The 26,615-nt window shown below is 57.4% G+C and overlaps 1 protein-coding gene across 15 annotated transcripts in view; it reads left to right on the forward strand.

The window, feature by feature from the left end:
- Positions 1 to 26,615, forward strand: part of CACNA1C (calcium voltage-gated channel subunit alpha1 C) — a 469,540-nt gene that overhangs the window by 355,525 nt on the left and 87,400 nt on the right. For all 15 annotated transcript variants that reach the window (XM_060306632.2, XM_060306631.1, XM_060306626.1 and 12 more), the window contains exons 11-15: positions 3,967 to 3,993; positions 11,893 to 12,053; positions 12,879 to 13,104; positions 24,924 to 25,131; positions 25,995 to 26,115. In XM_060306632.2, coding sequence (XP_060162615.1) covers positions 3,967 to 3,993; positions 11,893 to 12,053; positions 12,879 to 13,104; positions 24,924 to 25,131; positions 25,995 to 26,115 — 743 coding nt within the window. The remainder of the gene's footprint in view (positions 1 to 3,966; positions 3,994 to 11,892; positions 12,054 to 12,878; positions 13,105 to 24,923; positions 25,132 to 25,994; positions 26,116 to 26,615) is intronic.

Below are 26,615 nucleotides of genomic sequence, written 5' to 3' on the forward strand. Positions count from 1 at the left end.
AAGAAGAAGGTACAGATGAAAAGGTGCCAGGAGAACAGACAAGAACAAGCCCGGAGGCCACCAGGAGAGGAACAGCAAGCCCGGGCTCTCCGTTCACACCCTCATCAGGCAGCGGGCCCGCTCGGTGCTGGGCCGAGGTGACACCACCTCCCTGGAGCTCACAGTCTGGTGTGAAAGTGACACGGAGCCGTCACTGTAAGTTGGGGAAAGCGTTCAGAAGGCAGCGTGACTGTAATGCAGGGTTAGTGATGCAGAGACGCCTTAGACTGGCAGCTTAGGGAAAGCTTCTTTGAAGGAGGAAAGTTTGAGCTGAGAACTGGAGGGGGCGGAGGAAGGAAGGATCTTCCAATCAGAGGCAACAGCGGGTTCCGAGGTGCTGGGGGGATGAGGGAGAGAAGGCAGAGCATCCAGGGCAGGCCTGGGTGGGAAGGGGCGGGGCTGGGGACGGAGCAGAGCCGCGTAGACCCTTGATGGCCTTGGTCTTTGTCACAGACCGTGAGACATCGTGGAACATAGCTGGTTGGTTTGGTGAGCTTTCCATCCTTGAGGACCCTCGGACATTAGGAAGAGTCTGTGCGGGAGCGAGAAGCCCCGAGCGGCGGGCGCTCGAGCGCAGCGGCTGCCGTAGCCGCTCTGGGGGTGATGCGACGCGGCTCAGGCCAGGGTCACGTGCGGAGATGGAAAAGGGATGCATTCTCTGTGTGTCCTAATTGCAGGAGCTGCAGCCTCGGGGCAGGCGGGGCGGGAGCGGGCCGCAGGGGACCCTCCCTCCAGACGTGAGGCCGTGGACGGGGACAGGCAGTGACCCCGGAGCTGCTGGGCCTCGGCCTTCCTCAGAGCGGAGGCAGGACCATCTTCAAGACAAGAAGCCCATGAAGGAGACTGGCACTTACGGGACAACATTGCCTGAGACTAGGGCGCAGCTGGCGTCAGAGAGGGACACACGGACTTCCACAGAAGTACTCTGGGATGGACCGAAGGAGGGAAGAGAGCCGCGCACCAGGAGTCCCAGAGCTGGGCCTGGGCGGCAACCTCAGGCTCGCCCCCTGGGACGTGCAGGGCGGCTGCCCGTTGGCTCCTAGAGGGGCCTGGGGACCGCCTGCGGGGACCCCCTGCACCTCTTCTGTGCCTGCGGCTTCTGCAGGAGAGGCCCCGTGAGTGAGGCAGGCTGCACCTTGTAAATGGCAGACCCCAATCCAGCTGGTGTGTGCGAGGTCCCTTTAGTCTCAAAGCGCACAGTTCTATAGAGAAGGTAGAGTCAGAAACGGGCTCCGATGCAGAGGGTCGATGATACCGATGGACGTGCATCTCATCACAGAAGTGAGCTAGGGGTCCCCGGATAGCACGGGAGGTTCAAGCTAGTGGGTCCCCAAGAGGTGGACTGTGACGGGGGTCCACACCAGCCGTGCATGGAGTCAAGGACGTCGCCTCAGACGTGCGTCAGCCTAGACGGTGCCTGCAGTACCATCTGACGGACGTTAGGGCGAGTCGGGAGGATTCGGGGAATCGCTGTGTCACACGGCAGGGAGCAAACCTACGGGCTCACGACTCCAAGAAGCGGAAAGGCTAAGCATACAAGCAGCTCCCAAGAAGTTCAAATATTTGTCCAATAATGACAAATGCAAACTGAGCAACTGAGTGAAGCAGAGGGAGTTCCAGTGTCTCCCGTTTTAAACCTTCACATCAGCAAAGACAACCGCGGTTTCCTGGGAGGTTGGTTGTGGAGGCCTGAGGGAAAGAGGCAGCTGGTCTGGACAAGGGTCAGGCCCACCCAGCAGGGCTGCGCTCGCGGCCTTACATGCGAGGTACCCACTTTCGGTACCTGCTGCTCTTCAAGAATCCACGGGAAACGTGGGGAGGAAATCCTACCTTGTGGAGCAGTAACTGAGGGGAGCCCGCACGCCTTCTGAGCAGGCTGGTCCCCAGCAGGGTCTGGAGCAGCCGGGCCCCCCGGTGTTGTGGACTCGCTGGGATCCAGGGGGCGGCACCCACCACCCGGCTGGAACGCAGGGCTGGGGCAGCGGACACGGCGCCCGCAGGCTCCCGGCTCCCCTGCCCACCGGCGGCGTGAGCAGCTCTCCAAACCCCGAGCTGGTGGTCACCTCCCAGGACACGAAGGCTGCGGAGACCGGGTGCCCCTGGTCCCACGAAGTGCACTGACCCCCCTACACGGGGAGTGTGAGGCCCTCCGCTCTCCCATACCTGGGCTTCCCTTTGTCTCCAGACACGTGCCCCCGAGGACCCCCCTTCTTACCTGGGGTGCTCCAGTAACACAGAGCTTGGAGGGGTGAGTGCTTTGGACCCAGCGAGCCTGGAACGATGCTCACAACCTGAGAGCGGCAACAGCAACCAGGCTTCAGCGTGGCGTCCAGGCTCGCACGTCAGGACACGCAACCACGGGGGAGAGAAAGTCCCACTCCATTTCCTCCTCCTCAGAACATTCCAGAACACCCAGGAAGGAGCCACAGCCAGTGACCACGCTTACCCAGGACGTCATCCCCAACAGGAGCCCTGGTCCTCCCGCACCGCGTCCCAGAGTCACTGCCTGGGAGACGCGGACGCTCAGACCTCGGTGCCCCACGTGGGACTTCTTAAGAACCCGCCTTTGCTGACGACCCACCGGACTGAGAGGGAGACATAGGGAGGGCGTGTGGGCTGCACTGAAGGGCCCCGAGAGGCCTCCGGAAATCTCCGAGAGAAGGTGGGGCCGGGCCAGGCCCTGTGGCAGAGCTGCCGGGCTGATGACCGCCCATGCTAGCTCACGTCCCTCAGCGAGGGGTCAGCCGTCCAGCAAGCCTGGCTGGGCTAGAGGAGGGAGCCCCCCGGCTCCCCACCATCCAGGCGCAGCTGGAAGACATTTGCTTTTCCTTTAAACTGTGGCCCTAAGTAAGACGCCACCCGTGGCCCCGGCCTCCGCCCACGTGCCGTGTAACGTGACTGAACCCTGCAGCCCTCGCAGCGTCTTTGGGTGGGAAAGGTTATCAGCTGGCTCGGAGCAGTAAAGGCTGCTGGCTCTGGTTCTCAGTGCCCCAGAGACATAATTATCTCACGCACGATGGCTCTGCCACCTGTCACATCTTCTGGCTTATTTTTTTTTATAAAAAATAGCAAGAGGGGCTGTTTTCTTGCTTCGCAGCAGAGCTCTCTCTGTGCTGAGCTGGGACAGGCGGATTTTGTCCCTCCTTCATCTCTGACTGGCGCTCCGCACCTGCCTGCCCGTCCGAGCACGGTCTCCCACCCGCGGCCCTGCCAGCGCTCACTCCCCAGACACCAGGGCCTTCCCGACGTGTGGCCTTCCACAGGGCCATCTCAGATGCCTGCATGATCTCTGCCCCCAGCCCGGCTCCATCCGGCCTCCCACGGGCCGCAGGGCCTCCTGGAAGTTTCCGCCTTTCAGTACCTCCCCGCTTCTCCGGAGATGCCCCTCGAGTCAGCCACCAGCCCACCCACCGGTGCTTCTGTCCACAAGTCCCCAGGTCTTTAGGGCTGCACACCACTGCCAGCATCCGGGGTCTGTGCTCAGCCCCGGCCTGTTTCCTTGGGCCCAGGCTCCACGCTCAGGCCAGGTGGTGATGGGGCCGGGCTCCTGTTCAGACGGCGCTGGGCCTCTGCCAGCCTGTTCCCGCCCGCAATGTCCGAGGGCCACGTCTGCAGGAGGGGCTCCTGTCCTCCACGACTGTTCTCAGGGCGTGGCCCCCAACCCGCTGCCCGACCCCAGCTGACGGTCTGAGAACACAGCACCGTCTCCGGGGGCCACGTCTCCACCTAGAAGATGCTAGATTCGTAGGTTTGTGGGCTGGGCCAGCCCTCGGTCTCCCCTTCAAACACACAGACACCAGGACGTGCTGACCGCAGGGCTGTCTCTCCGAAGCTGCTCTGTCCAGCGCCCGTGTGGTCACCTGGGGACACCTGAGAAAAGAGGGAAACGTGTGTGTCGTTTGGTAACGTCTCCTCTTTCCCTTTCAGCCACAGGATCTCCAAGTCGAAGTTTAGGTGAGTGAGATGCTCCTTTCCTGCTGGGCTGGGGACACCCCCGGCTGGGGGCTGAGGGAGGGTCAGCGGCGGGTCTGCTTTCCTTCTGCACGGCTCTCAGGAAGAGGCTCGTGGATCAGACCAGGCGAGTGGCTCCGGGCTTGGGGCTTGGGAGTTAGTGATTTTGGTGGCCCCGGCCCTAGGAGGTTGTGAGATGCCATGTCCCCCCCTTGTAAGATGAAGTCGGTTGAAGTAAGCACGTGGCCACTGCTGCTGTTCTCGGCCATGTGCACGGAAGTGAGGGCTTCAGAACCTTCCTCGCTGCGCCGTCCTCGCCCTGTCTGCCCCTCCAGCCTCGCCCCCTGCGCATACCGCGGTTCCTGAACGTCCCCCGTCCTCTCACACGTCCAGGCTTCCGCGTGGAGCCCTCCTTCCGTCCGAATCGCCGCATCCCCGAGCCTCCCCTGGAGAGCTCGGGCTCCTGTTCAGAACCTCGCTGGTACCGCATCTCCACACCTTCTGCAGACTCCCCACCCTCCCCCCAGCGCTTCGCCCAGACCTCTGTCACCGCCCTCCCCACGGGGGCTCCCGTGTCTGCAGTAGGCTCCGTGAGCCTCTGAGGTGCTATTTGCAGGGAGCTGAGCCGGGCGCCCGGCGGGTAGCAGGCTGTCCACCATGTGCGCTGGATGGACAGATATGTGAGTAGGGGTGGGAATTCACTCCCACAAAGCCTGTACGAGCCAAAAACTATAATGTTTAGGTTTCATCATTGATCTAATCCTGCTTCCCCAGCCTCACCTGGGGCAGGTGCATAAATAACATTAAACTGTAGTCCAGCCGAGCAGTGTAGCCCAAGGCTGCCTTTTAAACTGGCCCTTAAGCTAAGTGTTCAGTTCTCTTCTTTCCTCTGCCCAGCTCTTCTCCAGGGTGGAGAAGCGGGGCCGGGACTTCAAGACCCCGGGAGTACCCAGGCCTCAGTGAGGACGGGTCCTGGGGTCCAGCCTGAGACCCCTGCTTGTTCCTCTAGAACCAGGCCTGCCGAGGGGCCACAAGTCCATCTGGTTGGGCCTCCACCCACGGTGTCCGTGGGCCCCATGTTGGCCTCTGGCCTTGAAATCGTTGCCTCTGGTCCCCAGGCTCTTTGAGCCCATGGACACCTCCAGGCCCTCCGTGGACAGGCTGCAGGAACCGGACGCTCACCTACGCACCGGCCGCCTGTCCCGCTCTGTGCCTGCCTGGGTAGAGCTCTAGGCTGAAGGCTGGCATCCCCCAGGGCCCCGCAGACCCTGTGCTGCACCCAGGAGAGGCACCTTCAGCCCTGATGTCCTGGCCTCCCCGTGACTGTCTGGCTGTTCCTAGAGCTTGGCGCTCGGCCAGGGAATTAAATGAGGATGCTGGTGTGGGACCCTCTCCTCTCCTGCTGTCACCTGCTGCTCCCGTGTTCCACTGGGGCTGGAAAATGCAGGCTTTCTCCCCTTCCACTTCCTCTGAAGCCAAGACCTCCTTCACATAAAAAACCTAGGGTCAAGTCTCCCAGGTCCAGCTCTTGTTACAGGAGAGAGCTCAAGAAACGTAGAAAATCCTTTGTCTCCGTAGCACTCGGACCTTACTGCTTTCTCTCCAGCGTCTGGAGAAGCGGCTGGCGTTTAGTGGGGCCTTAATAGATACTAAGTGGAGGGACGAATGGATCGTCCTGCCCCCGCATGGCATTAGGCTTGACGCAGACTGAAATGAAAGCTCTGTTTTACAGCCAAAGCTGAGAAAGCACTTCGTGCTTCTGCAGTTCCAAAGCCCCCATGCAGGGAGAGAGCACAGGGGTATAAAAATACATTTGAAAATATTTCCAAAACATCATTCTCATTACATGAAAATGGGTGACTCATAAATGAACAAATGAATGCATGAGTGAATGAACGAACAAACGTGCTCTGGGGGGTGGGAGAGAAATCACAGACTTGCCTGGACTCGCTCCAGCATGAGATGACCCAGGAGACGGGGGCCGTTCTGTATCCAGTGCTCTAGGGTGTAAGCTGTGCTCTGGAAGAAGAGGGGGCACGGGGGTCCACCTGGACCCCTGGACTCTGTTTTGAGACGTGGCTCACCCTGCTGGTACCAGATCCCCCTCTGGGAAGGGCTCCTCCCCCTGCAGCTACTACTCAAGATACAACAGAAATACACAGAGAAGATTCTGTATTCATTCCCAGAAGGCTTATGACTAGTCAGTTGGCACCATCAGTAAACCCTTTCAGAGGAGGACACTGAGGCTGACAGAGGCCCGGGGCCACGTGGCTCGCGCTTGACCAAGTCGGGACCCACGCCCAGGACCCGGGCTCTGCACCATGTGATGAGGTTCTGCCCAGGGATCCGAAGCCGTTTCTGCCCAGCTGTGTGTCTAGGGGCTGCAGCGAGGGGTCGGGGGCGCTCCAGGGCACAGCTGTTGAGTTGGAAACATAATGCCGGACACTCACACCCTTTGTAAAACTTTCTAGCAGCCATGTTAAAAAAGTGAAAAGGAGCCGGTGAAATTCATCTTAATATAGTTTATTTAAGCCAGTGCGTCAAAAACATTATTTCAATATGTAATTAATATAAAAAATGAATGACATATTTTGTATTAATTTTTCTTTGCAATCCAGTGTGTCCTTTACACTCACTGCACGCCCATTTTGGACTGGCCACGTTTCATGTGTGCAGTAGCCACAGGTGGCCAGTGGCTACCGCACTGGACAGTGTGACCCCACAGGGTCAGACGGCAGCTGCCTCATCTACACCCTACAGTCCAGTGGTGGTGTCTGTTTAGGGAATAACAAAGGCTGGCAATGGATTGAAAATGCCATTGAAATCACCAAGGTCGACCCTGAGAAACCTCTGTCTGCTGCAGACGCAGGAACGGGGTCCTCAGCCCTTCTGTCTGTCTGATTGTGGCAGCTCACACGGGTATAGGAGGCACAGGAGAAAAACACAGTAACACGGGAAACGGAGAGAGAATTTCTGCAACTCAGAAGTAACCTCGTAAACAGTGAAGAGCCTGTTTTACCCTGAAAAGAATCTAAAATTGGAGTTAAACGCACACGCCAAGTATTCTCGCTCATTCTCTCAGCTTAACAATGACAAATAATAGAATTTGAGCCTCAAACTGGCCTATTCCATTTGCAAGACGGTGATACAAAGTCACAGGGTCTTTAAAGGAAATATTAGAGCAGAGGTTTTAGGGAAATTTGGGCAAATTAATGGACTTGTAATATTAGGGCAATGTTAGGGTGTTCCCTTGGTAAGCCAAGTCTCTACTTTGAGGAATAAGGAACTTGGCAACATGTGGGGCTCAGAATAGGACTTAGTTACGGAACAGACGACACTGAGCGCCTTCCGCAGCGTGAGGGGATTAGTCAGATAACATGTTGGGGCTTGGATCTGGACGTCACAGCGGTCTGAAGTGAAGCCCTCGGGGGTCTGAGGTCGGGAGCCCTGTCTCACCCGTCTTCAGAGAAACGTGCCTCCGAGGTCCCTTCACCTCTGCCATCCCATAAGCAATAAGGCACATGCCCAAATTTGCCCCAGTCGCTAATAACCCATTTTTTGGTTACTTTTGTGTAAAATAGTTAAATGTTAAGGATTTTCTGGGTTGCTTGTTCTCAGCTCTGGCCACTGGAAAGAGCCCCAAGTGTCCACCGTTTGGGTGCTGTCTCCTGTTCTAGATGCTTGTCCAAAATTCTGTGCCGAGCAAACTCCTTCAGAAGCACTGCCCCCTCCTCCCGACCCCATCCGCGGGGTCCTAAGCCCCGTCCACAACGCGGAGTGAGTAAGTGTGTGTAAAGTTTGTCTCTGCTGCCCTACCTGCCTGCCGGCCCAGTGGTCCTACTGTGTAAGACCACAGTGGTGGGCTGTGAGCCCATCACAAAGGACAGGATGCAGCCCCTTCCCCTCAGGACCCTGCGATCTCAGTGGAGAAGCCGGAGTCACACAGTAAAGATACTGACCTACAGGAAACGGAGCATCGCGTCCTCTGGGGAGGCTGGCTGGCACCCCACGGTGGGCTGGGATGCCCTTCTGTGTGCCCCTGGGGCACCTCTACTAAGCCCGCCTGGCGCGCGGCACCCTCGGGGTCCATATCACCGACCCGAGTTTCCCGTCTGCGTGTTAAGCTGAATAGCTAGTACTTGGCTCGGGGAAGATGTTTCAATAAATGTTTCTTGAACGTGTAGCTAAGTGAGCAACACGGACAGTAAGTGTGACTGGAACTTGGCAGCTGGGACGTCTAGAAAAGTGCACCGCCGGGAAGCTGGGGCCCCCGCTGAGCCCTGAAGCAAGGCCAATGGCTGCTCTCTCCCAGAAAGGGAGGCTTGGTGGGGGGACAGCCGTGTCGATGGAAAGGTAGGAGCCGGGCCAGTGCCGGGAAGGGGTCAGGCGGGTCCAGGCGAGCGAGCAGAGCTGTCCGGTGGGAACGCAGCGACGCATGGGTTTGAAGACGTGCGAGAGGCATGTCCGTGCTGCCGTCACCTCCAGGTCTGTGTCCGGGAAGTTCCACTTCTCGAGGAGACAACTTTCCCAGTGAGAGTGGAGGGAACGTGAACAGCAGGCACATTCCTCCTCCCTGTTTTATCGTTTAATTTCTATATCCTCCGCGCATATGTAAACACACAAGTGCACTTACACATTCTGATAAACCATTGCATTTATTGTGCAGTAGGAAGCGTTACCAGGACACCAGTTGTCAAGCAAAGCTGTATTTTGAAGGGTGGGAGGCGTGTAATCATCTTTAAATACTTTCTCTGGATGGTAATTACTCCACCCCCGCCCCGGTCCGAACCCACGTGACTCTCCTGAGTGGCTGTCTCGGGAGCGCACGACTCCACGGGTGCCGCCCCGTCCGTCACAGCCACAGCTGCAGGGCCTTCAGCAGAGCAGCTCCAGACCCCGGGACAGGCCCGGGCACGTGGCACCCGCATCCACCAGCCCCAAACTTGGGGAAGAGCGCAGTCAAGGTCTGGGTGTGAGACAGAGTTGGAGTCGGTTCCTCCAAAATGTGGAAGAAAGCAACCGTGATTCCTTTGGCCTCTGAATCACAATTATTGGTGATTTTTGTAAATGATCTTGTCTCTATTCAAAACATTCTTTGCAACTACAGTGTAACCTATTGCCGACTTAAAAAAATGCACAACGTGAGGGTTGTGAGTTAAGTCTTATTCGGGGCAAAATGAGGACTACAGCCCGGGAAACAGCATCTCGGAGAGCTTTGAGAAACTGCTCCTAAGAGGCAGGGGAAAGTCAGTACAGATGTGATTCTTTTGAAGGGGGAGGGGCGTACATAGAATCCAGCAATATTTTCTGCAGAAGGTTTCTGCTCGTCTCGTGACGGTTTCTGCTCGTCTCGTGACGGTTTCTGCTCGTCTCGTGAAGGTTTCTGCCAGTCACGGGCAGCAGACGTCACCGTGGAGGATCTTAGTGTTTTTGTAGATAAGAGGAGTTATTTGTTCCCGGAGCAAGAGGGCCTCATTCCTGACCTCTGCCCTGAACTCCTTTCAGGGGGTGTCGAAGGTCAGCAGCTGCAGCAGCTCGTGATTTAATCCTCGTAGAGGTAGATGGCAAGGGCCAATTGGTAGCTGACGCCATTTAAGATTGGATATGAGTTTGTCCTGAAAACTCGTTTTTCAGGGGGAAAAAAAAGTCTTACCAACTTTGTCTGCAATATCACCAAGCTCTATTGCAGGAGAGAAGCAGAGTCCCGCCCTGGCGAGAGCAGGTGCCTAGCGCCGTGGTCCAACACCGCCGGAGGCCGCTCACCCCGCTAGGGACCACCTGGGCCCCTGTCCCATTGCCTTGTCCCCCCTGCGCCCTCTGCCACCCCTGCTGTCGCCCGGTGGTGTGTCTGGAGCGTGGAAGCCTCCACAGCGCATTGGGAACCACCGTCTTCTGACCCCCAGGCCTTTCCTCTCCATGTAGCGACTCTTCCCACCAGTAGCAGCAAACGTCCCTGCCAAGGTTTGGTGCTCCCTGGAGGTGGCGTCCCCGCCCCTTCAGTGACAGGGGTGAGGTCAGGTCAGAACACCACCCCCTTAATCCTTTCTTCCCTCCCTGCCCTGCAAGCCAAAGCCAGGTCCTCCTGCAGCTCCCAGGCAGCAAGGCCCGCCTTAGACGTGCCCCTCGCCTTCTAATCTCAGAGCAGATTCCAGCAAAGCTATGGCAGCAGGGTTTTCCACGGGCCGCAGGTGACAAAACAGCAGAAATACAAATAAGGCTGGGCTCTCCAGAGGGCCGCCTGGGGCGCGTGGAGGGTCCCGACAACAGAGCCTTGAGCCTGGGGACCTGGGGACCTGTGACTTCATGCAGATAAGAGTGCAGGTGTCCAGGACGATAGCCATCACCACCACCCCCCACCTTCTGTCCCAAAGCGGGGGCTCTGTCCTCAGCCGCCTGGTGGGTATCCCTACGGACACAACCTGCAAGTACCTCAAGGTGTTTTCCGGTAGAGCCCCCCTCCACAGGGCGCCCGTGCTGGTGACGGCCTCCTGCAGACACCCCTCCACCCTTTCTCTCTCCCCTGCACTCGTGGTCAGGGTCGAAGGCCTGCTGACTCCGCCTCCAAAGTCCACGTCCCCTCACTCTCCTCCTTCCTCGAGTAGAGCTGTGGCCTCCATCGCCTCCAGCCCGACACTGCCCACGGCGCCCCTCTTACCGTCCCCCAGCTGGACGGTGACCGTGTGGCTGCTCTCGTTGTGTTTGGTTTTCTGGAATCAGATCCCCTCTCGATACAGGGCCCCCGCAGTCTCCCTGGCACCCCGTCCTTCGCTCCTCACATGGTGTTAAACTGGTAACTGTTTGGTCAACGGAATTACCAAATATATCTGCATATTCCCTCGGTATCAGGAGGATGAGATTGGGGACAAGCTATAAACCTGTCCACCACTGAATCCTAAAATGTGAGCGTTTCCTTGGGGTCATCTGGCTTCACAGTTGTCAACCATGGTTACACATGAGAACCATCTGGGGAGCCTTAGCAAACAGCAATGGTATTTGGGGGTTATTTAAAAATTACTCAACCCCAGACGATCAGATTTCACTGGGTTGGGGCCCGGGGCCTGGTGTGTTTTTGTTGTGTTTTTTTAAACTTTCCCCAGGTGGTTCTATGCACAGCCAGGTTTGATGAAAGTCCCTAACCAGAGGCCATGGGGGCGAGTGTCCCGCGGCCCAGGTATGAGCTTTCAGGGCCCACGTATGGCGTGAACTTGCGTGTAGAGGTGGGGGCAGTGTGCCCGTTGTTCTGAACAGAGGATGTAATCTTGAAGGACTCCACAGCCTCCCCTTCAAGTCAAGCACTGCTGGTCCAGATCCACCTCCCACTCTTCACGGATGCGGCAGCCAGGGGAGCGCCTGGCGCCTGGGCTACAGGCGGGAAGAGGGGACGCCGCTGGCTCTGCCCTCACCTGGTGTCAGTCCAGACGCCCAACTCCAGGGTCCTTGGTTTTCTCCTGAAAATCGGGACAATGCCTGCTTTGCAGACATGTTTAAAGGATCTGGGAGAAGGCATGAGAAGTGCCGATATGGTACCAGCCAGACATGGGTTCGCTAATGGTAACCATTACTAGTCCTAGTAATACTAGTCTTACGACTTGCAATACTATTTCTAGTGATGCCGTTACTGTGAAATTAAATAACCTCCCTTCAGCTTCAGGCCAGACCCTCACACAAGGCTGGCCTTGCTCGGGGTCACAGGCCAGGGGGCCACATTCCCAGAGAAGCAGGGACCCCCCCCCCAAAGGCCACACCACCAGCCGCGAGCCGGTGACCTTGGTGGGACGCTCGTCTCTGGCCCTGGTGAGGTCGGGCCAGTTCAGGGGAGGGAGGTGGCCACCTTGGGGCATGTCGGCCGGGGACCTGAGTTCACAGCCGCCTCCCGCCCCGTCCTTCTCTGCCCCTTTGCAGCCGCTACTGGCGCCGCTGGAATCGGTTCTGCAGGAGGAAGTGCCGCGCAGCCGTGAAGTCGAGCGTCTTCTACTGGCTTGTCATCTTCCTGGTTTTCCTCAACACGCTCACCATCGCCTCTGAGCACTACAACCAGCCCCACTGGCTCACGGAAGTCCAAGGTGAGCGGCCGCCCGGCCGGCCTGCGTTCCTCGGGCTGACTCGGCCCTGCCCCGGGGCGGGGAGGCGGGCCTCGCCGGACACACCGCGGCCTGGCAGCTCGTGAGCCGCTGAAACGCACCAGCTCACGCTACAAAGACGGGGCTCCCCTGGCCAGGCGACACCCCCCGCCTGCCCTGGCCGTCACCGTTGGGTCCAGGAGACACGGCCACGAGCTGTGGCTTGTTGGGCTACGTCAGATCTTTGGCTGCCGCCCCTCCGCCCCCAGTGGGTTTTCAGTACCTGGGGCCTCAGTATGGCCTCCAGGTGTGCTGGCCAAAACCTGTGAGGGGCGGAGAGCACAAAGCCAGGGAGAGGACGAGCGTGGCCTGAGCACAGGGAATGTCCTCCATGGCAGTGGGTCCCACCACCCCTCCCTGGGCCCCGGAAGGGATCTCCCTGGCCAGAGCCCCGGAACCGGCCCGGGGGTCAGGCGAACACGGCCTGGACCCGGGTGTCTCCCGGAACCCAGATGGGGCTCGTCTCCTGGTGACGAGGGCAGACAAGGACCCCGGCTCCGGCTCTTGGCTGGTCAGTCTAGGCAGAGGGCGCCCCCTCGAGCCTCACCTCTCGTCTCTGGAAAAGGGGCGTGGCAGCAGCCCTGCTGCCTGGCAGAGTCGCTGTGAGGGCAGAGGATGCGGGGGGTTTGCTGCGGTTGTAACTAGACCCCTCCCCCCCAAGTCCACGCAGCGAGCGGTGTGTGGCGGGATCGAGCTCTGGGGTTTCCCCGCAGGGATCCGCCACGCTCACCTCCTCTCCCCCCCCGTCCCCCGTGCGGGTCCCCGCAGACACGGCCAACAAGGCGCTGCTGGCCCTGTTCACGGCGGAGATGCTCCTCAAGATGTACAGCCTGGGGCTGCAGGCCTACTTCGTGTCCCTGTTCAACCGCTTCGACTGCTTCATCGTGTGCGGCGGCATCCTGGAGACCATCCTGGTGGAGACCAAGATCATGTCGCCCCTGGGCATCTCCGTGCTGAGATGCGTACGCCTCCTGCGGATATTCAAGATCACGAGGTGCGTGGCCCGTCGTCCCCCCGGGGGCCCAGGGGAGGGGAGCCGCTGTGTCCTGGAGGATCTGCCCTGGGCTCGCGTCGTCGCCAGATGGCGCCTCCGTTAGAGGGTCCTTCGGCTGCTCACACAGGCAGTGCAGGGGTGGCAGCCGCGGGGCCTCCAGGGGCACCGGGGACCCAGGCTCCTCTGTCCCTGCTTCACCAGCCCCGGGCCTGCCCTCCACCGAGGTCACAGGCGGCGTCCGGAGGCCGAGCCCTCACCTGTGGGCTCGAGGCAGGAGAAGGGGCTGCCGGCTCCTTTCCGGGCTCCCCCGGAATCTCACCTATAGCTCAGCTCTTGGGGCCGCCCGGCCCCTAGAGAGGGAACCTGCTCTTGTAGCCGGGCCTGTGCTGAGCGTGTGTGGCATGAAAAGCAGGCACGGGGCCTCGACACGCCCCCACCACCCGCGGCCCCCGAACTCCCCCGGGACAGGCGGGGCGGGGACGGGCAGCCTCTCCAGGACAGCAAGTTTCCACCGTATTGTGACCCATTCTGGGTGGTGAGACCAGCTTATTGGATCACGACCATCATTTTTATTGAGAGATAATCCACATCCTATGTAATTCACTCTTTAAAGTGTCCAGTTCAGGGGTTTTTTATGTATTTGCAGTCTCGCAGCCAACACCATAGTCCCGTTTTAGTGCGTTTCCATCCCCCAAAAGCAGACCCCACGCGCCCTCTTCCCTCCTCCACCCTCCCCTCCAGCGCCCGTCACCACCTTGCCTCCATCTCTGCAGACCTGCCCTCTCTGGACGGTTCATGTCCGTACGACCTGTGCTGCTGTGTGACCAGCCTCTTCCACCTGGCCTGATGGTTTCAGGTCTCCCCCATGTTGTCCAGAGATCGGCGCTTCATCCCTTTTCGTGGCTGAGCTGTATTCCACTCTGATTCCTTTTCGTGGCTGAGCTGTATTCCACTCTACGGATAGACATCACGTTTTGTTTATTCGCTCACCTGCTGGTGGGCGTCTGGTTTATTTCTGCCTTTTGGTTCCCGTGAATGATCCGCTAGGAAGCATCGTGTTCAGGTTTTCGTGTGGACGTGTTTTCCCGTCTCTTGGATACAAGGAGCAGAATTTCTAGGTCACGTGATAAGTCTGTAGTTAAGGTTTTCAGGAAGTGGCAAACTGTTTCCCAAAGAGACTGGACCATTTTACATTCCTACTGGCGATGTACATGGGTTCCAATTTCTCCTCATTCTCGTTTTTAATGGAAGAATGAAATAGGGTGGAAAACATCGGAGTGCCTCACGTGAATGTAAACACGTTTCACAGAAACCCCCGGGATCGTGCCTGGGTCGCAGTATAATATGTATTTCTCACCGTGGGCTGTGGTCTTCCTGGGAGGGGCACGTCAGGAGCACCTGAAGGGGAGGGGTTCCAACTGTGCCCCCAGAAGGACAAGCCTCCCACCCTAGAGTCTGATGCGGGGAGACTGGGTGTCAGTGAGATCCTGCTGGGAAGAGTGGGGTTGGTATCGCCCGTGCCAGGCCCTGGACTTAACCATCTCTGCACAGAGTCTCCGAACTTGTGGGGAGACGGGGGGTGCTGCAGGGCACCTGGGTGTGACTGTTCTCTTCCCAGTTCCCTCATCAGCCCCCGTGCCCCAAACACACCTGCTCCCGTGGGTTCGTTGAGGGTTAGGGTGAGAAGAGGCATTTGAAGAGTTGAGTTCAGTGCCAGGCAGAGAAGATTCTTGGTAACCGAGTGCTCACTGTGACTCTGATTGTAACTGTTGTCATTATCAGGAGAAGGAAGAGGGAGGAAAGAGCTAATGGTGACACACACACACACACACACACACACAGTGGCTGTATTTGGTCGTCTGCCGTGTACACACTGTCCAGCTCTGAGAGGCAGGAAGTGGGCTGCATGGTGTGGGCTGAACCTGGGAGAAGCAGACAGTCCAGCTGGGGAGACGGAGTCCGCTCCTGGGAGGCAATGAAAGGAAAATCTAAGACAGAATGGAATGAGCTGGCACAGTAGGCAGGGGCGACATCTGCTTCGGGAAGCTGGGGACAGGAGAGCATCCCTGGGGAAGCCTCAAGGCCAGAAGACAGACTCAAAGTACGGGCAGGAGTTACATCCCCAAGTTGGATACTCCTGGGCGACACTTGCCCCGCCCCCGCCCCCGGAAAGAGCTCTTCCTCAATGTCTGAATATCTTGACGCCCCAGCAAATCCTCGGTTCAAAATGAAAGTAGTAGAAACGCCACGACAGCCCTGGTGAGTGTGCATCAGCTCTCGGTCTGTGCCGGACAGCCTGACCCCAGTGCTCGCCTGCGTCTGACCTGTAAATCTTCACCATCCCCTGTAAGAGAGGGTGCTGTTATCATTAGTCCCATTTTCCAGATGGGAAGACTGAGGGAGTTCAGTCGCTGGCCCAGGGGTGAAGCTGGGATCACCAGGCTCTGTGCCTCCACCATGACCATGGGCTGCAGGGCTGATGGCTAAACGCTCTTGTCTGTCTCCAGAGACAAGACGTAAAGGATTTTGACTGATTCTGCTTTGCTTCTCCTGGGTCAGCCCAAGCTATTTTTAATTTGGAGTTTCAGGTGCCTCTTAAGTAATTCTCAAAAGTCCACATGCTTGGGGCTTTGTCTGTTTTTTCAATTCCTATAGAAAAGAATTTTGCTCCCAGATGTTCTCATGGCATCTTGAAGAGACTTCACATTCATTCTGTTTCTAATCAACAATTTATCTATCTCTAATCTGAAACTATTGCCAGGAAGCCATTTTTAAGTCTGTCTTTATCAGCGAGCTTCCTGAAGCCCCTCCACAAGAAGGATTAGTGGCATTTTCGGATCTCCATAAAATCCGTAAACAGAAGAATTTCATGGTCTAATTGGAAGTTACTTTGGCAAAGGCCATCATCTTCCTGTTTTCCAGTCTCCAAACTGTCTGGGGGCTTTTGGAAGACAGCAAAGAGTCCAGGTTTGGGGGAGTCCCAGGCCCCCTCCTGAACCTGGTCTCCAATACACTCCAGTGGCCAGAAAGTGCCTAAAATAGGGGCTGGGGGGTGGGCGTACTGGTCCCCTGAGACAGGTCAGCCTGGTCCTGCCATCAAACAAGTCTGTTTCTCCCTCCTCTTTTAAAATCTCTTGGAGGAAACTTTGCGCCATCCCGCTACTATTTTTAACAGCGTTTTCTGGACCAGTGACTGTGGTTCTCAGACCTAGATGACCTTCTCAGGAGAGCTCATTAAGGACCCATCACTCTAGAGAGTTCAGCCAGCAGCTCCTGGGGAGCGCCAAGCCAGTGGCCCAATGACCTCACTTTGAGAAACTCTGGCCTGATTTTCTGCCGCTGCCCTTTGTCCTCTTTCTTGTCTAAAAATAGGAAGCTTCATGTATAATTGGAAACTTGATTCTTCCCTCTCCACTCTCTCCTCTAGACAGTAGCCCCGACCCGGTGAAGACGGTGTTTCTGATGGCTCTGGACTGAGAAAACTCATAATGATAAAGACCTAATAGGAGTCCAGCAAAGTTTTAAAGTTGATTTTAATTGTATTAATTCCTACACACCTGACCACATGTGAGGCTCTTTATTTAGATTGCTAGGATCCATGGATCCCCTCCTGTAGTTCCAGGCTGCCCTCCTCCCAGCCAGGGCCTGTGGTCTAAGGGCCGGGAACACCGATCTAGACCGTGGTTCTCAGCCATGACCTCATGACCCTTCAGTATGTCCAGAGCAGCTCGACAGTGTGTGGCAGGTCACTTGCTATTACTAAGAGCTAAAATACCAAAATTTGTGAATGGTTTCTTTTTTTTTTTTTGCGGTACGCGGGCCTCTCACTGCTGTGGCCTCTCCCGTTGCGGAGCACAGGCTCCGGACGTGCAGGCTCAGTGGCCATGGCTCATGGGCCCAGCCGCTCCGCGGCATGTGGGATCTTCCCGGACCGGGGCATGAACCCGCGTCCCCTGCATCGGCAGGCGGACTCTCAACCACTGCGCCACCAGGGAAGCCCCAAATGGTTTCTTTTTTACATAGCAAATACAAGTACATTCAGTATTGCTCTTGTAACACCCTCACTCTTGGTCACTTGCGTTCCTGAAGGCTTTAATGAACGAGCAAGAACCGGGTGGGTTTACAGCTGATCCGTGGCCCCTGCGGGAAGAGAAGCCGCTGGTTTATGATGACAGTGAGTTGCTAGCCTGCTTACATTTTTGTGGCACTTTGTCAAAATCTGAGCGTGCCTTAGGGAGTATACAGCGTGTAGGCATATCCACCATCCTGTGGGTCTCATTTTTATATAAAAAGACTGGGAACCCTGCACCAGGCTGTCCGCTGATCACTGAGTATTCACAGTGCTATGGGTGGGGAACTGCAGGGTGAGAAGGTCCGGGCACCTCTGGGAGAAGAACAGAGGGGCACGCACGCGGCCGAGACCTTTGTCGTCTTTGTGTAAATGACCGCAGGCCTTCCAGCTGCGTGACGGATGGGGCTCTTTCTCTTGCTTCGGGGCTCTCTGGGGCTCTAAATGTTGCCCGTTTCAACATCTAGTTTGCTGTCTGTCAGCCCAGCCTGACCTTCACTCTATGAGGAGGAAGAGCTTCAGTTTGCTTAGATCTGGGTGTGGCCCCGAGGTACTAATTACGTCTCATTTTTTATACAGTTGGTCTTCACGTGCAGCACAGCCCCTCCAGCCCTTGCTGTTTTCCCTCTTAAACCCTAAATGCTTCTCTTTCTTCCACCGCTCTTCCCCCGCAGCTCCCTTCGCCGTCCCTGAGGTGTGAGCTCAGACTGACTCAGCACAGACAGACTCACTGGTGAATCGTGACCACACAGGGGCCCACAGCCCCGAGGTGCGAGCCTTTTGCAAATCCTCCAGACTCTGAGCTCTCCATGTAACTGCCTGTCTGGCCACGAGCATCAGACCCTCCCGGCCCCCTTCTCGGGGCCCCAGGGAGGCTCTGAGCTCCTCACGGGCCACTATCATAAAGGTAACTTTGGCGTCCGCCCAGTTGCTGGCCCGGGGCCTATGGAGAAGGCAGCTCAGATGCTAGAGCCCGCGGGCCGGCCGTCAGCGAGGAAGGTGCTTATTCTCGGGGGTTAAGGAGACAGGGGAGGACGACGTCTGGCTCCCTGTCTCACCCCGACACAACCACAGGGCCGACTGGGGACTCTGAGAGGCTCACAGGAGCCCCGCCTAAATCCCACGGTCGAGGCCAGGACACCCTGCCAGTCGTGATCAGCTCACATCCCCCAGGGGGGTTATGGCGTTTGTTGCCCAGGTGGGGTTTGGCTCGAGAGTGAGGGACATAAACTGTGCACCCGGCCCGGGACAGAGGCAGGGTGGGCACCAGCCAGATCTCAGCTGGCAGGTTTGGCCCGGGGTGGGCAGGACACGCTGCTGGGAAGGATGATTCCGAGCCACGGGAGGGATGAAGAGAGACCGTGACCCCGAGGGTGATCCGGCAGGGGAGGCGAGTCTCTCGAGCGGCCTGTGCTTCGGGGGCTGAGACCCCCACTGCTGCAGGGTTCTTCTGTGCACGTGGACGCACGCGGGCATCATTCTGAAGAGGCGGGGCTTGGTTTTTCTCAGCTTCTCTGCAAGGTTCAAGACCTTGAGTCCTTTGTTCTGCCGGTGCCCACTTTTCTCCAGGCGCCTTCTTTTTTGGCGTGAGTGTGTGTATTTCAGTCTTAATCAATTAGGATGAAAGCCCCCTTCGACGGTGCATATGCCGTCCACCTTCCAGTCCACCACCCACCAACCTTCCTGGAGGGAGAGGGACCCTGGGACACGGGGCCACAGCGGTCACAGACATCAGGACCAGACTGACATCGAGAAGGACAGAGGTGCAGGGCCTTCCCATCGCCCTGCCCGGAGGCTGCCACCCGGCACCTACAAGCCTCTTTGGTATCAGTGTTGAGGAGAACACACTCTATTCCCTGCCATCTGCCATGGTGAGCCAGGCCCTAGATTCCAGCCGTCTCCTCTGAGCTCCGCAGTATCCCCACAGCGATCCCCGTGTCGGTCTTCCAGGGAGTGCACGTAGGGATGGAGGGCCTTCCGTCCAGCGGGGGGGGGGGGGGGGTCCCTCGTGACGCCAGGCCACTGGCACCAGCTCTGCTCGGTATTGCTCCAGAGGCGCAGAGCACAGGTGGCAGGCCACACGCGGGGACCTCCACCCTGCCCTGCTGCACGGGAAGCAACAGGAGGCTGAATGCACGCAGCGCCCACAGCCACGACCTGGTCCAAGGGCGGCATCTCCTCAGCCCAGGTGTGTCCGTGAGCAGGTGAGTCAGGCACTTGGGCGCAGTCTGGCTCGTGAACCAAGGCTGGCAGGTGCCCTCAGACCTGCGGCCGCTTGTTCTGAGCCCCCGGGGGGGACGCTGTCCCCAGGAGAGACTCATGTTCACACTGCTCTCTGGAATCCTACCCAAGCGTCTAGAAGCCACAGCGACCCTACTTTCTATGCAGCAAACTGAGGCATCATAGACGTTTTTTCTTTTTTCCTTTTTTTGAATCAAGGCATACAGCTGATCCTTGAACAACAGGGGTTTGAACTGCGAGGGTTCACTTCCATGCAGATTTTTCCGCACTGCAGGTCTACACAGTCCGAGGTTGGTTGGATTCGAGGACACGGGCTGTCGAGGTATTCTCGGATTTTCAACCGCCGAGGGTCGGTGCCCTAACCCCTGTGTTGTTCAGGGTCCACTGTAGTTGACATATAACATGATGCTCATTTCAGGCGAACAACATAATGTTTCCATATTTGTATGCATTAGGAAACGATCACCACAGTCAAGTTAACATCCATCACCACACACGATTTTTCTTTTCTTGTGATGAGAACACTTTAAGATCTATTCTCTTGGCCACTTTCCAGGGTAAAATATGGTGTTGCTGACTGTGGTCACCGTGCCGCGCCTCACGTCCCCAGGACTTATTTGTTTTATAACTGGAGGTTTGTAGCTTTTGACCCCTGCACCCAGTTCGCCCACCTCCCCCCCACCCCACGCCTCTGGGGACCAGTCTGTCCTCCTGACACATAATAGTGTGACGAGTGGTCTGGTAGCCACGGGATCAGAAGTGACGTTGCGGGGAGGGCGAGAGCCATTCCTCACCTTTGAGCAAAGTGGGTTTGACTCCAGTGAGTGTGAGACCCTCCCCCCCAGCCCTGCTCCACACACACGGGGTCTGTGTCCCCTTGCCTTCCCTCCATTAAGTACAAAGGTGTCATGTTGAAGATTTGTTCCTTCATCCAGCAAAACACTCCCAGGGCACCTCCTCTGGCTGTGCTCCCAGCACAAGCCCTGCTCTCTGGACCGTCCCCCCGGAGGGGATGAGCATGTGAAATGCAGGCTGGGGACAGGGTGGCTGCCAGGAGGGCGTTGCGCAGGCCCTGGGGGACTGAAGGAGTGAGCCCTGCAGACCCCAGGGCCGGGCCGGCCAGTGGGGGGCATGCAGGCGGGACAGTGGGGGGCCGGGCTGCAGCCTCGCAGCAGGTAGCAGGGGAGGTGCCGTCCACAGGGTCTGCGGGGCCTCGGGCGGGGCCTTGGAGAGCGTCCTGCTGCCCGGCCGAGGAGGGGTTGGGGGTCACAGGGCGCCAGGAGTTGTCCCATTGTCGGGGATTCTGAGAGTAGGAACGTGGCCAGGGGTGTCCGCCGCGTTTCTCACCGTTACTGTGCCCTTGCCCTCTGTGATTACGGAGTAATCCATGGAGAGATATCGGGGCCTGTGACACCCTGCTGTCCAGAGACCTTCCACCCGTGACGGTCTGTACCTGAATCACTGACTCGTTCTGTCATTCGTTCGTTCATTCATTCATTCCTGCTGTCCGTTTGACACCGTCTGTAAAGCAAACCCCTCTCTCCTTTCTTTAACGTCAGTGGATTCGATCTTTTTCCGTGTATTATAACTCACTACTGTCACTGAGAGCACCGGCGGCAGTGCGTTCGCGGCTCCTCGCCTGGGCAGGAGGGGGGGTGCGGGGAGCAGCTGCAGGGCGCGGGGGCAGGACGGGGGAGACGCCCGCCTGGGTGGCAGGTGCCGGAGGGGCTGTAGCCCGGCTCCGAGGATGGGGTTGCGGCTGTGGGTGTGAGGCCACCTGGAGGGCGACCCCAAGGGTGTGGGCTCAAGCCAGAGACGGCGGCTGTGCTTCCCCGCGACGGCGTGATGGCGGGGCGGGCCACGGGGCTCGGTCAGGCCAGCGGCTCGTGCTGGGAGCCCCCCATCGACTGAGACGGCCGCGCACCCCTCGGGACATGCGAGCAGGAGAAAAGCCTTCCGACCCGAGGCCCGGCCCCTGTAGGCGGCTCAGTAGGCCTCCTCCGCCCAGCGTCCCCAGAGGGTCTCCACCACCCCCATGACGGGCGACACAGCCGTGCTCCGTCCAGGCCCTCAGTCCAGGCCCGCGGGCCGCACCCAACCCCGGGCAGACCCCCTCCCGCACGGTGACTTTCTCCCTCGGGGCTGGGGCCTCCTTGGCCGGCGCCCCTGGGCCCGTGGCCGGCAGACAGCCTGAACCTCAGCGCTGGGCTGGTCTAGTTCCCTCACATCCACGGGCCTCGGGAAAACTAAGGAACCAACTTCTATGGCCATGAAGAGTTTCCCAGAATATTCTGTGCACTTTAGGGGCTGTGTGACCTTAACCCCCAGGCAGACACCGTCCACCCCCCCAGTACAGCGGGACGTTCCCGTTACAGATACGCGCCGGAGTTTCGGTTCCTAAATACCGGCTTGCCGACGGGGGCTGGGTGCTCGCACAGCAGTGATTCGTGGTTCCGAGCGAGGCCTGGGAATCGGCATTTAGAAAATGGTTTCCCACCCCCCAGCCCCGGCCTGTCATCTCCAGACAGGTTTGGGAGCTTTCAGTGTAAGAGGGGAGGGCGTCCTAGCCCCCAGAGGTTCTCTAACTCCTTGCTTAAACAGAACGATTAGTACAATCTCTAGCCGACCGGGGCCAGGCAGCCCGTCACACACGCCAGGTTGCACAGAACCTATTTGAGGACAGAGAGGCAGGGGATGAAAGGAGAACCTCTGGCCTCTGCCGTCAAGAGCTCAAGCCTGTTTGGGTGAGACAAGGCTGTCACAAATGTGGAACAGGTAAGAGCCTTTCTAGAGCAGATACAAATCGATGTAGATTAACATTCCGCGAACAGAGGGCGTGTGGCTGGCAGGCAGGGTAGAGGCGGAGCAGGGCTGAGTCTGGAGCACGAGAGACTCCAGGTTGGGGAGGCGCTCATGTTTACACCCAAACTGTTGGCCCATCTGCTTCTGTCACTTATGGAGCCGTTCCCCGGAGAGAGGTGCCCGGGTTGGGGTGCAGCGCCAAGCTGCAGCGGGGCGTGGTTTGCAAGGCATTGTCTCGAGCAGCAGAAACGATTCCCTGTCTGCCTTGGTGAAAAGCCGGGAACATCTAAGTGGAGGAGATCAAGGTCGTGACCTGGAAGGCAGCTGGGTCGGTTAGCGCTGCAGGGAAGTGAGACGCACTTGGCCAGCTGGGCGCGTGTCCCTTTTGCTGCAGTGCGTTCCTCACCCTGAACAGACCCTGTCCCGGGTACCCAAGCCCCTTCCAGGGCCATTCGTGTCCCCCCACTTCCCCAAGAGAGGGCTCTTCCCCACCCGTCCCCACAGTGAAGGGCGTCCGCGCTCACAGCGGAGAGAGGCAGGGCCCCTCCAGCCGCAGGCTGTCGCTGTGGACTGGGTGTGTTTGCTGCAATCCAGGATCTCCCAAGCTGGCCTGCGTATCGGAATCCTCTGCGACCCTTGTTCAAAGCAGATTTCTGGGCCCCAAACGACAGCTATTGAATCAGGATCTCCAGAAGACAGACTTTTGAAACAAACCAACTCTTTGGACTGGGTGAATTTGGGAAGCCTCAGTAAACCACACACCCCCTCTTACCCACGGGTGACCCAGGCCACCCTCACCCATGGGTGACCCCATTCATGGCTGGGCTGAGGCCCGCATTCTGGAAAAAAAAATTTTGTTATGTGTTTTTTTGTCTAAAGATCAGTAGTGATAACAATAATTACTAACCTTTATCACCTGTGTGCCGGGCACAATACTGGGGTCTTTCTTTTAAATGAGGAGCTGGAATTATATGTTTTCTAGTTTTACTGAGAAATAATTGATGTACATCAGTGTCTGCATTTAAGGTGTACGGCATGATGGTGTGTCTTCTACACGCTGTGGAACGATGGTGACAGTAGATTCAGTTAACATGTGTCATCTCGTAGAGACGTGTGAAAAAAGAAAAACATTATCCTCGTGATGAGAACGCTTCGCGTTTACCGTCCTAACAACTGTCACACAGCACACAGCAGTGGTGGCCGCAGTCACGCTGTGCGCTACCTTCCTCGTATTTATCTATAACTGGAAGTTTGCACCTTTGACGCCCTCCCTTCTGTTCCCCCCACCATCCCCCGCCTCTAGTAACCACAGATCTGATCTCCTTTTCTGTGAGTTTGGTGGGGGGTTTTGTTTGTTTGTGTCTGTTTTTGGACTTTTTTAGATTCCTCGTATCAGGGAGGTCACGTGGTGTGTGTCTTTCTCTGTCTGACTTATTTCACTCAGCCTAGTGCCCTCCAAGTCCTTCCACGCTGTTGCAAATGGCAAGGTTTGCTTCTTCTTTATGGCTGGATGATATCCCATTGCAGATCGCGCACACCACATTTTTCTTTCTCCGTTTCTCCGTTCATGGACACTCAGGTTGTCTCCGTGTCTTGGTCATTATGAATAATGCTATAGTGAACGTATCCTTTGGATATGTTCCCAGAAGTGGAATTGCTGGAGGGTATGGTAGCTCTGTTTTTAATTATCTTGAGGAAACTTCATTCCGTTTTCCACAGCGGCTGCACCAACTTACATTCCCACCAGCAACGCACAAGGGTTCCCTTTTCTCCACATTCTCACCAACACTTGTTATCTCTTGTCTTTCTGATGATGGGCATTCTAACAGGTGTGAGGTGATATCTCTCGGTTTTGATTAGCATTTCCCTAATGATTCACGATGTTGAGCATCTTTTCACGTGTCTGTTGGCCGTTTGTATGTCTTCTTTGGAGAAATGTCTACTCGGGTGTGGTTTTTTTAAGTATTTATTTTTATTTGGTTGCGCTGGATCTTAGATACGGCATGCGAACTCTTAGTTGTGGCATCCATGTGGGACCTAGTTCCCTGACCAGGGCTCGAACCCGGGCCCCCTGCATTGGGAGCGTGGAGTCTTAACCACCGCACCAGCAGGGAAGTCCCTGTCTGTTTTTTTAATAGGATTATTTGGCGTGTTGTTTGTTTGTTTCGCTATTGAGTTGCATGAATTAGTTATATATTTTGGATTTTAATCTCTTATCAGATATATGGTTTGCAAGTGTTTTCTTCCCATTTTTTAGGTCGTCTTTTCACTTTGTTGATGGTTTCCTTGCTGTGCAGAAGCTTTTTAGCTTGATGGAGTCCCACTTGTTTATTTTTTATTTGGTTGCCGTTGGGGGGAGTGGCTTTTTAAAAACTGTTATCGCATGTAATCCTCCCAATAACATAATGAAGCGTGTGCTACCGCTGCCCCATTTTTTCAGACTGTGGGGCGCAGAAAGAAGGGAGGTTAAGCAACTCGCCCAAAGACACGTGCAGAGCTCGGTCGGAACCAGACTCCCGACCCGGGGCCCCTGAATTAACTCACTCACGCTCTAACTGTGAGCTGGCCAGCCAGGTCCCACCACCACGCTGCCCCAAGGACAGGGCCAGGAGGAGGGCGTTGCAGCCGGTCCCAGAGCCCCTGGTGGGGGGGCAGGGGGGCAGGGGGGCAAGGGGTGATGGAGCCTCACCCCGCCCCCCGTCCCCAGGTACTGGAACTCCCTGAGCAACCTGGTGGCGTCCCTGCTGAACTCTGTGCGCTCCATCGCCTCCCTGCTTCTGCTGCTGTTTCTTTTCATCATCATCTTCTCCCTCCTGGGCATGCAGCTCTTTGGGGGGAAGTTCAACTTTGATGAGATGCAGACCCGGAGGAGCACGTTCGATAACTTCCCCCAGTCCCTCCTCACCGTGTTTCAGGTATGGACTCCTCTCTGCCGGGACTGTGCTCTGGGGGGAGGGCCAGGGGCCCGGGGCGGGGGAGGAAGGAGCTTCCCGCCCACTCCCACGGGGCAGCCAGAGCAGGTCGGCCACAGGAGCCCAGGACAGTCTGTAGCTCTCCTACCCCGACCCCCAGGAAACTGCTCTGTTGGATGGACCACTGGGGGGAAAAAAAGATCCAATTAAGCGGCTTAAAAACTGTTTCTTAGCCGTGGAAACCTTTATGCAAATACATTCTACATGGAAGCCCAAAATATCAACAAAGGAAAGTGGACGGCCCTTGCTGGGGAGGGGAGGGGGACAGGACTCTCTCCTACCCTTCACGCTTGCCCCCAGGAAGATACGACTACCATCGAATTTGAGACTTCACGGATACGTGGGCTTAGGGCCAAGCTAAAGTAGCACTTAAGTTTAAAAGCAGATCGATTTACGGATTAAACTGGGGAATATGTGGATGTTGCCGGAATCTTAAGGATGGTACCCAGCGTCCTCACGTTTGGAGAGAAGCGGGGGACTGTGGCCCCTTAGTGAACGCTCCCCTTGACGACCAAACCCGAGAGTCAGCCACCGAGCACTGTCCCTGGGGTAGGAGGTGTTCTGCCAAGGAAGCTCTCTTAGTCAGTCAGATGATTTGTGCCGGTGGCCACGCACTCCGTCTAAGGAGAGGGCTGGACTTGCGGGGGTCACAGTTCAGAGCCCTGGGAGGAGAACGGGGGGCAGGAGGCGGGGGAGGAAGAGACAGATGTGAGACGTTTGTGTCTCGCAGGGGGCTGGGCAGGGGAGTTTCGGGTTTGCTGCTGGTCTAACGCTGTGTCCCTTATTGGTGGGACTGTGTCATTCAGATCCTGACCGGGGAGGACTGGAATTCGGTGATGTATGATGGGATCATGGCTTATGGCGGCCCCTCTTTTCCAGGGATGTTAGTCTGTATTTACTTCATCATCCTCTTCATCTGTGGAAATTGTATCCTTTGCTCCTGCCTCCCCCACCCCGCCCCCGCTGCCCCAGCTCTCAGCCTACAGCTCGATGCCAATAGGTGTGCCCCGCAGGTCCTAACTTTGGGGGAAGCCAGGGCCCTCCCCCCAGGGGCAGCAGGGAAGGGCAGGCTTGGGAGAATATGTCCAGCCCAGACCACCTCAGCGGTGCAGGTGTCTGGGTGGGAGCCCGGAGCCTGGGGCCGGGGGGGACGCGAGTCGTCCCCCAGCCTCCAGTTCCAGGAGCGCACCCTCGCCGCGGTCCAGGCGAGCAGCCCCCCGCCCGGCGTTGTGCTTGCAGCCACTCACCCGATGTGTGCGCTGGCTGCCCAGCCCAGATCCCCTGCCCGGGGAGGACAGAGTCTCCGCCCCGGAAGTGACGTTCACCTGTCGCCCTGCTCTCGGGCCAGGGTCCCTCGCGCTGAAGCCACTCTGCGGGATGTTAGCCGCAGGCAGAGTGGACGGGCCACGGGCAGGATCCCGGGTCCC

Source organism: Globicephala melas, chromosome 10 (assembly GCF_963455315.2).
Source record: "Globicephala melas chromosome 10, mGloMel1.2, whole genome shotgun sequence".
Taxonomy (NCBI): domain Eukaryota; kingdom Metazoa; phylum Chordata; class Mammalia; order Artiodactyla; family Delphinidae; genus Globicephala; species Globicephala melas.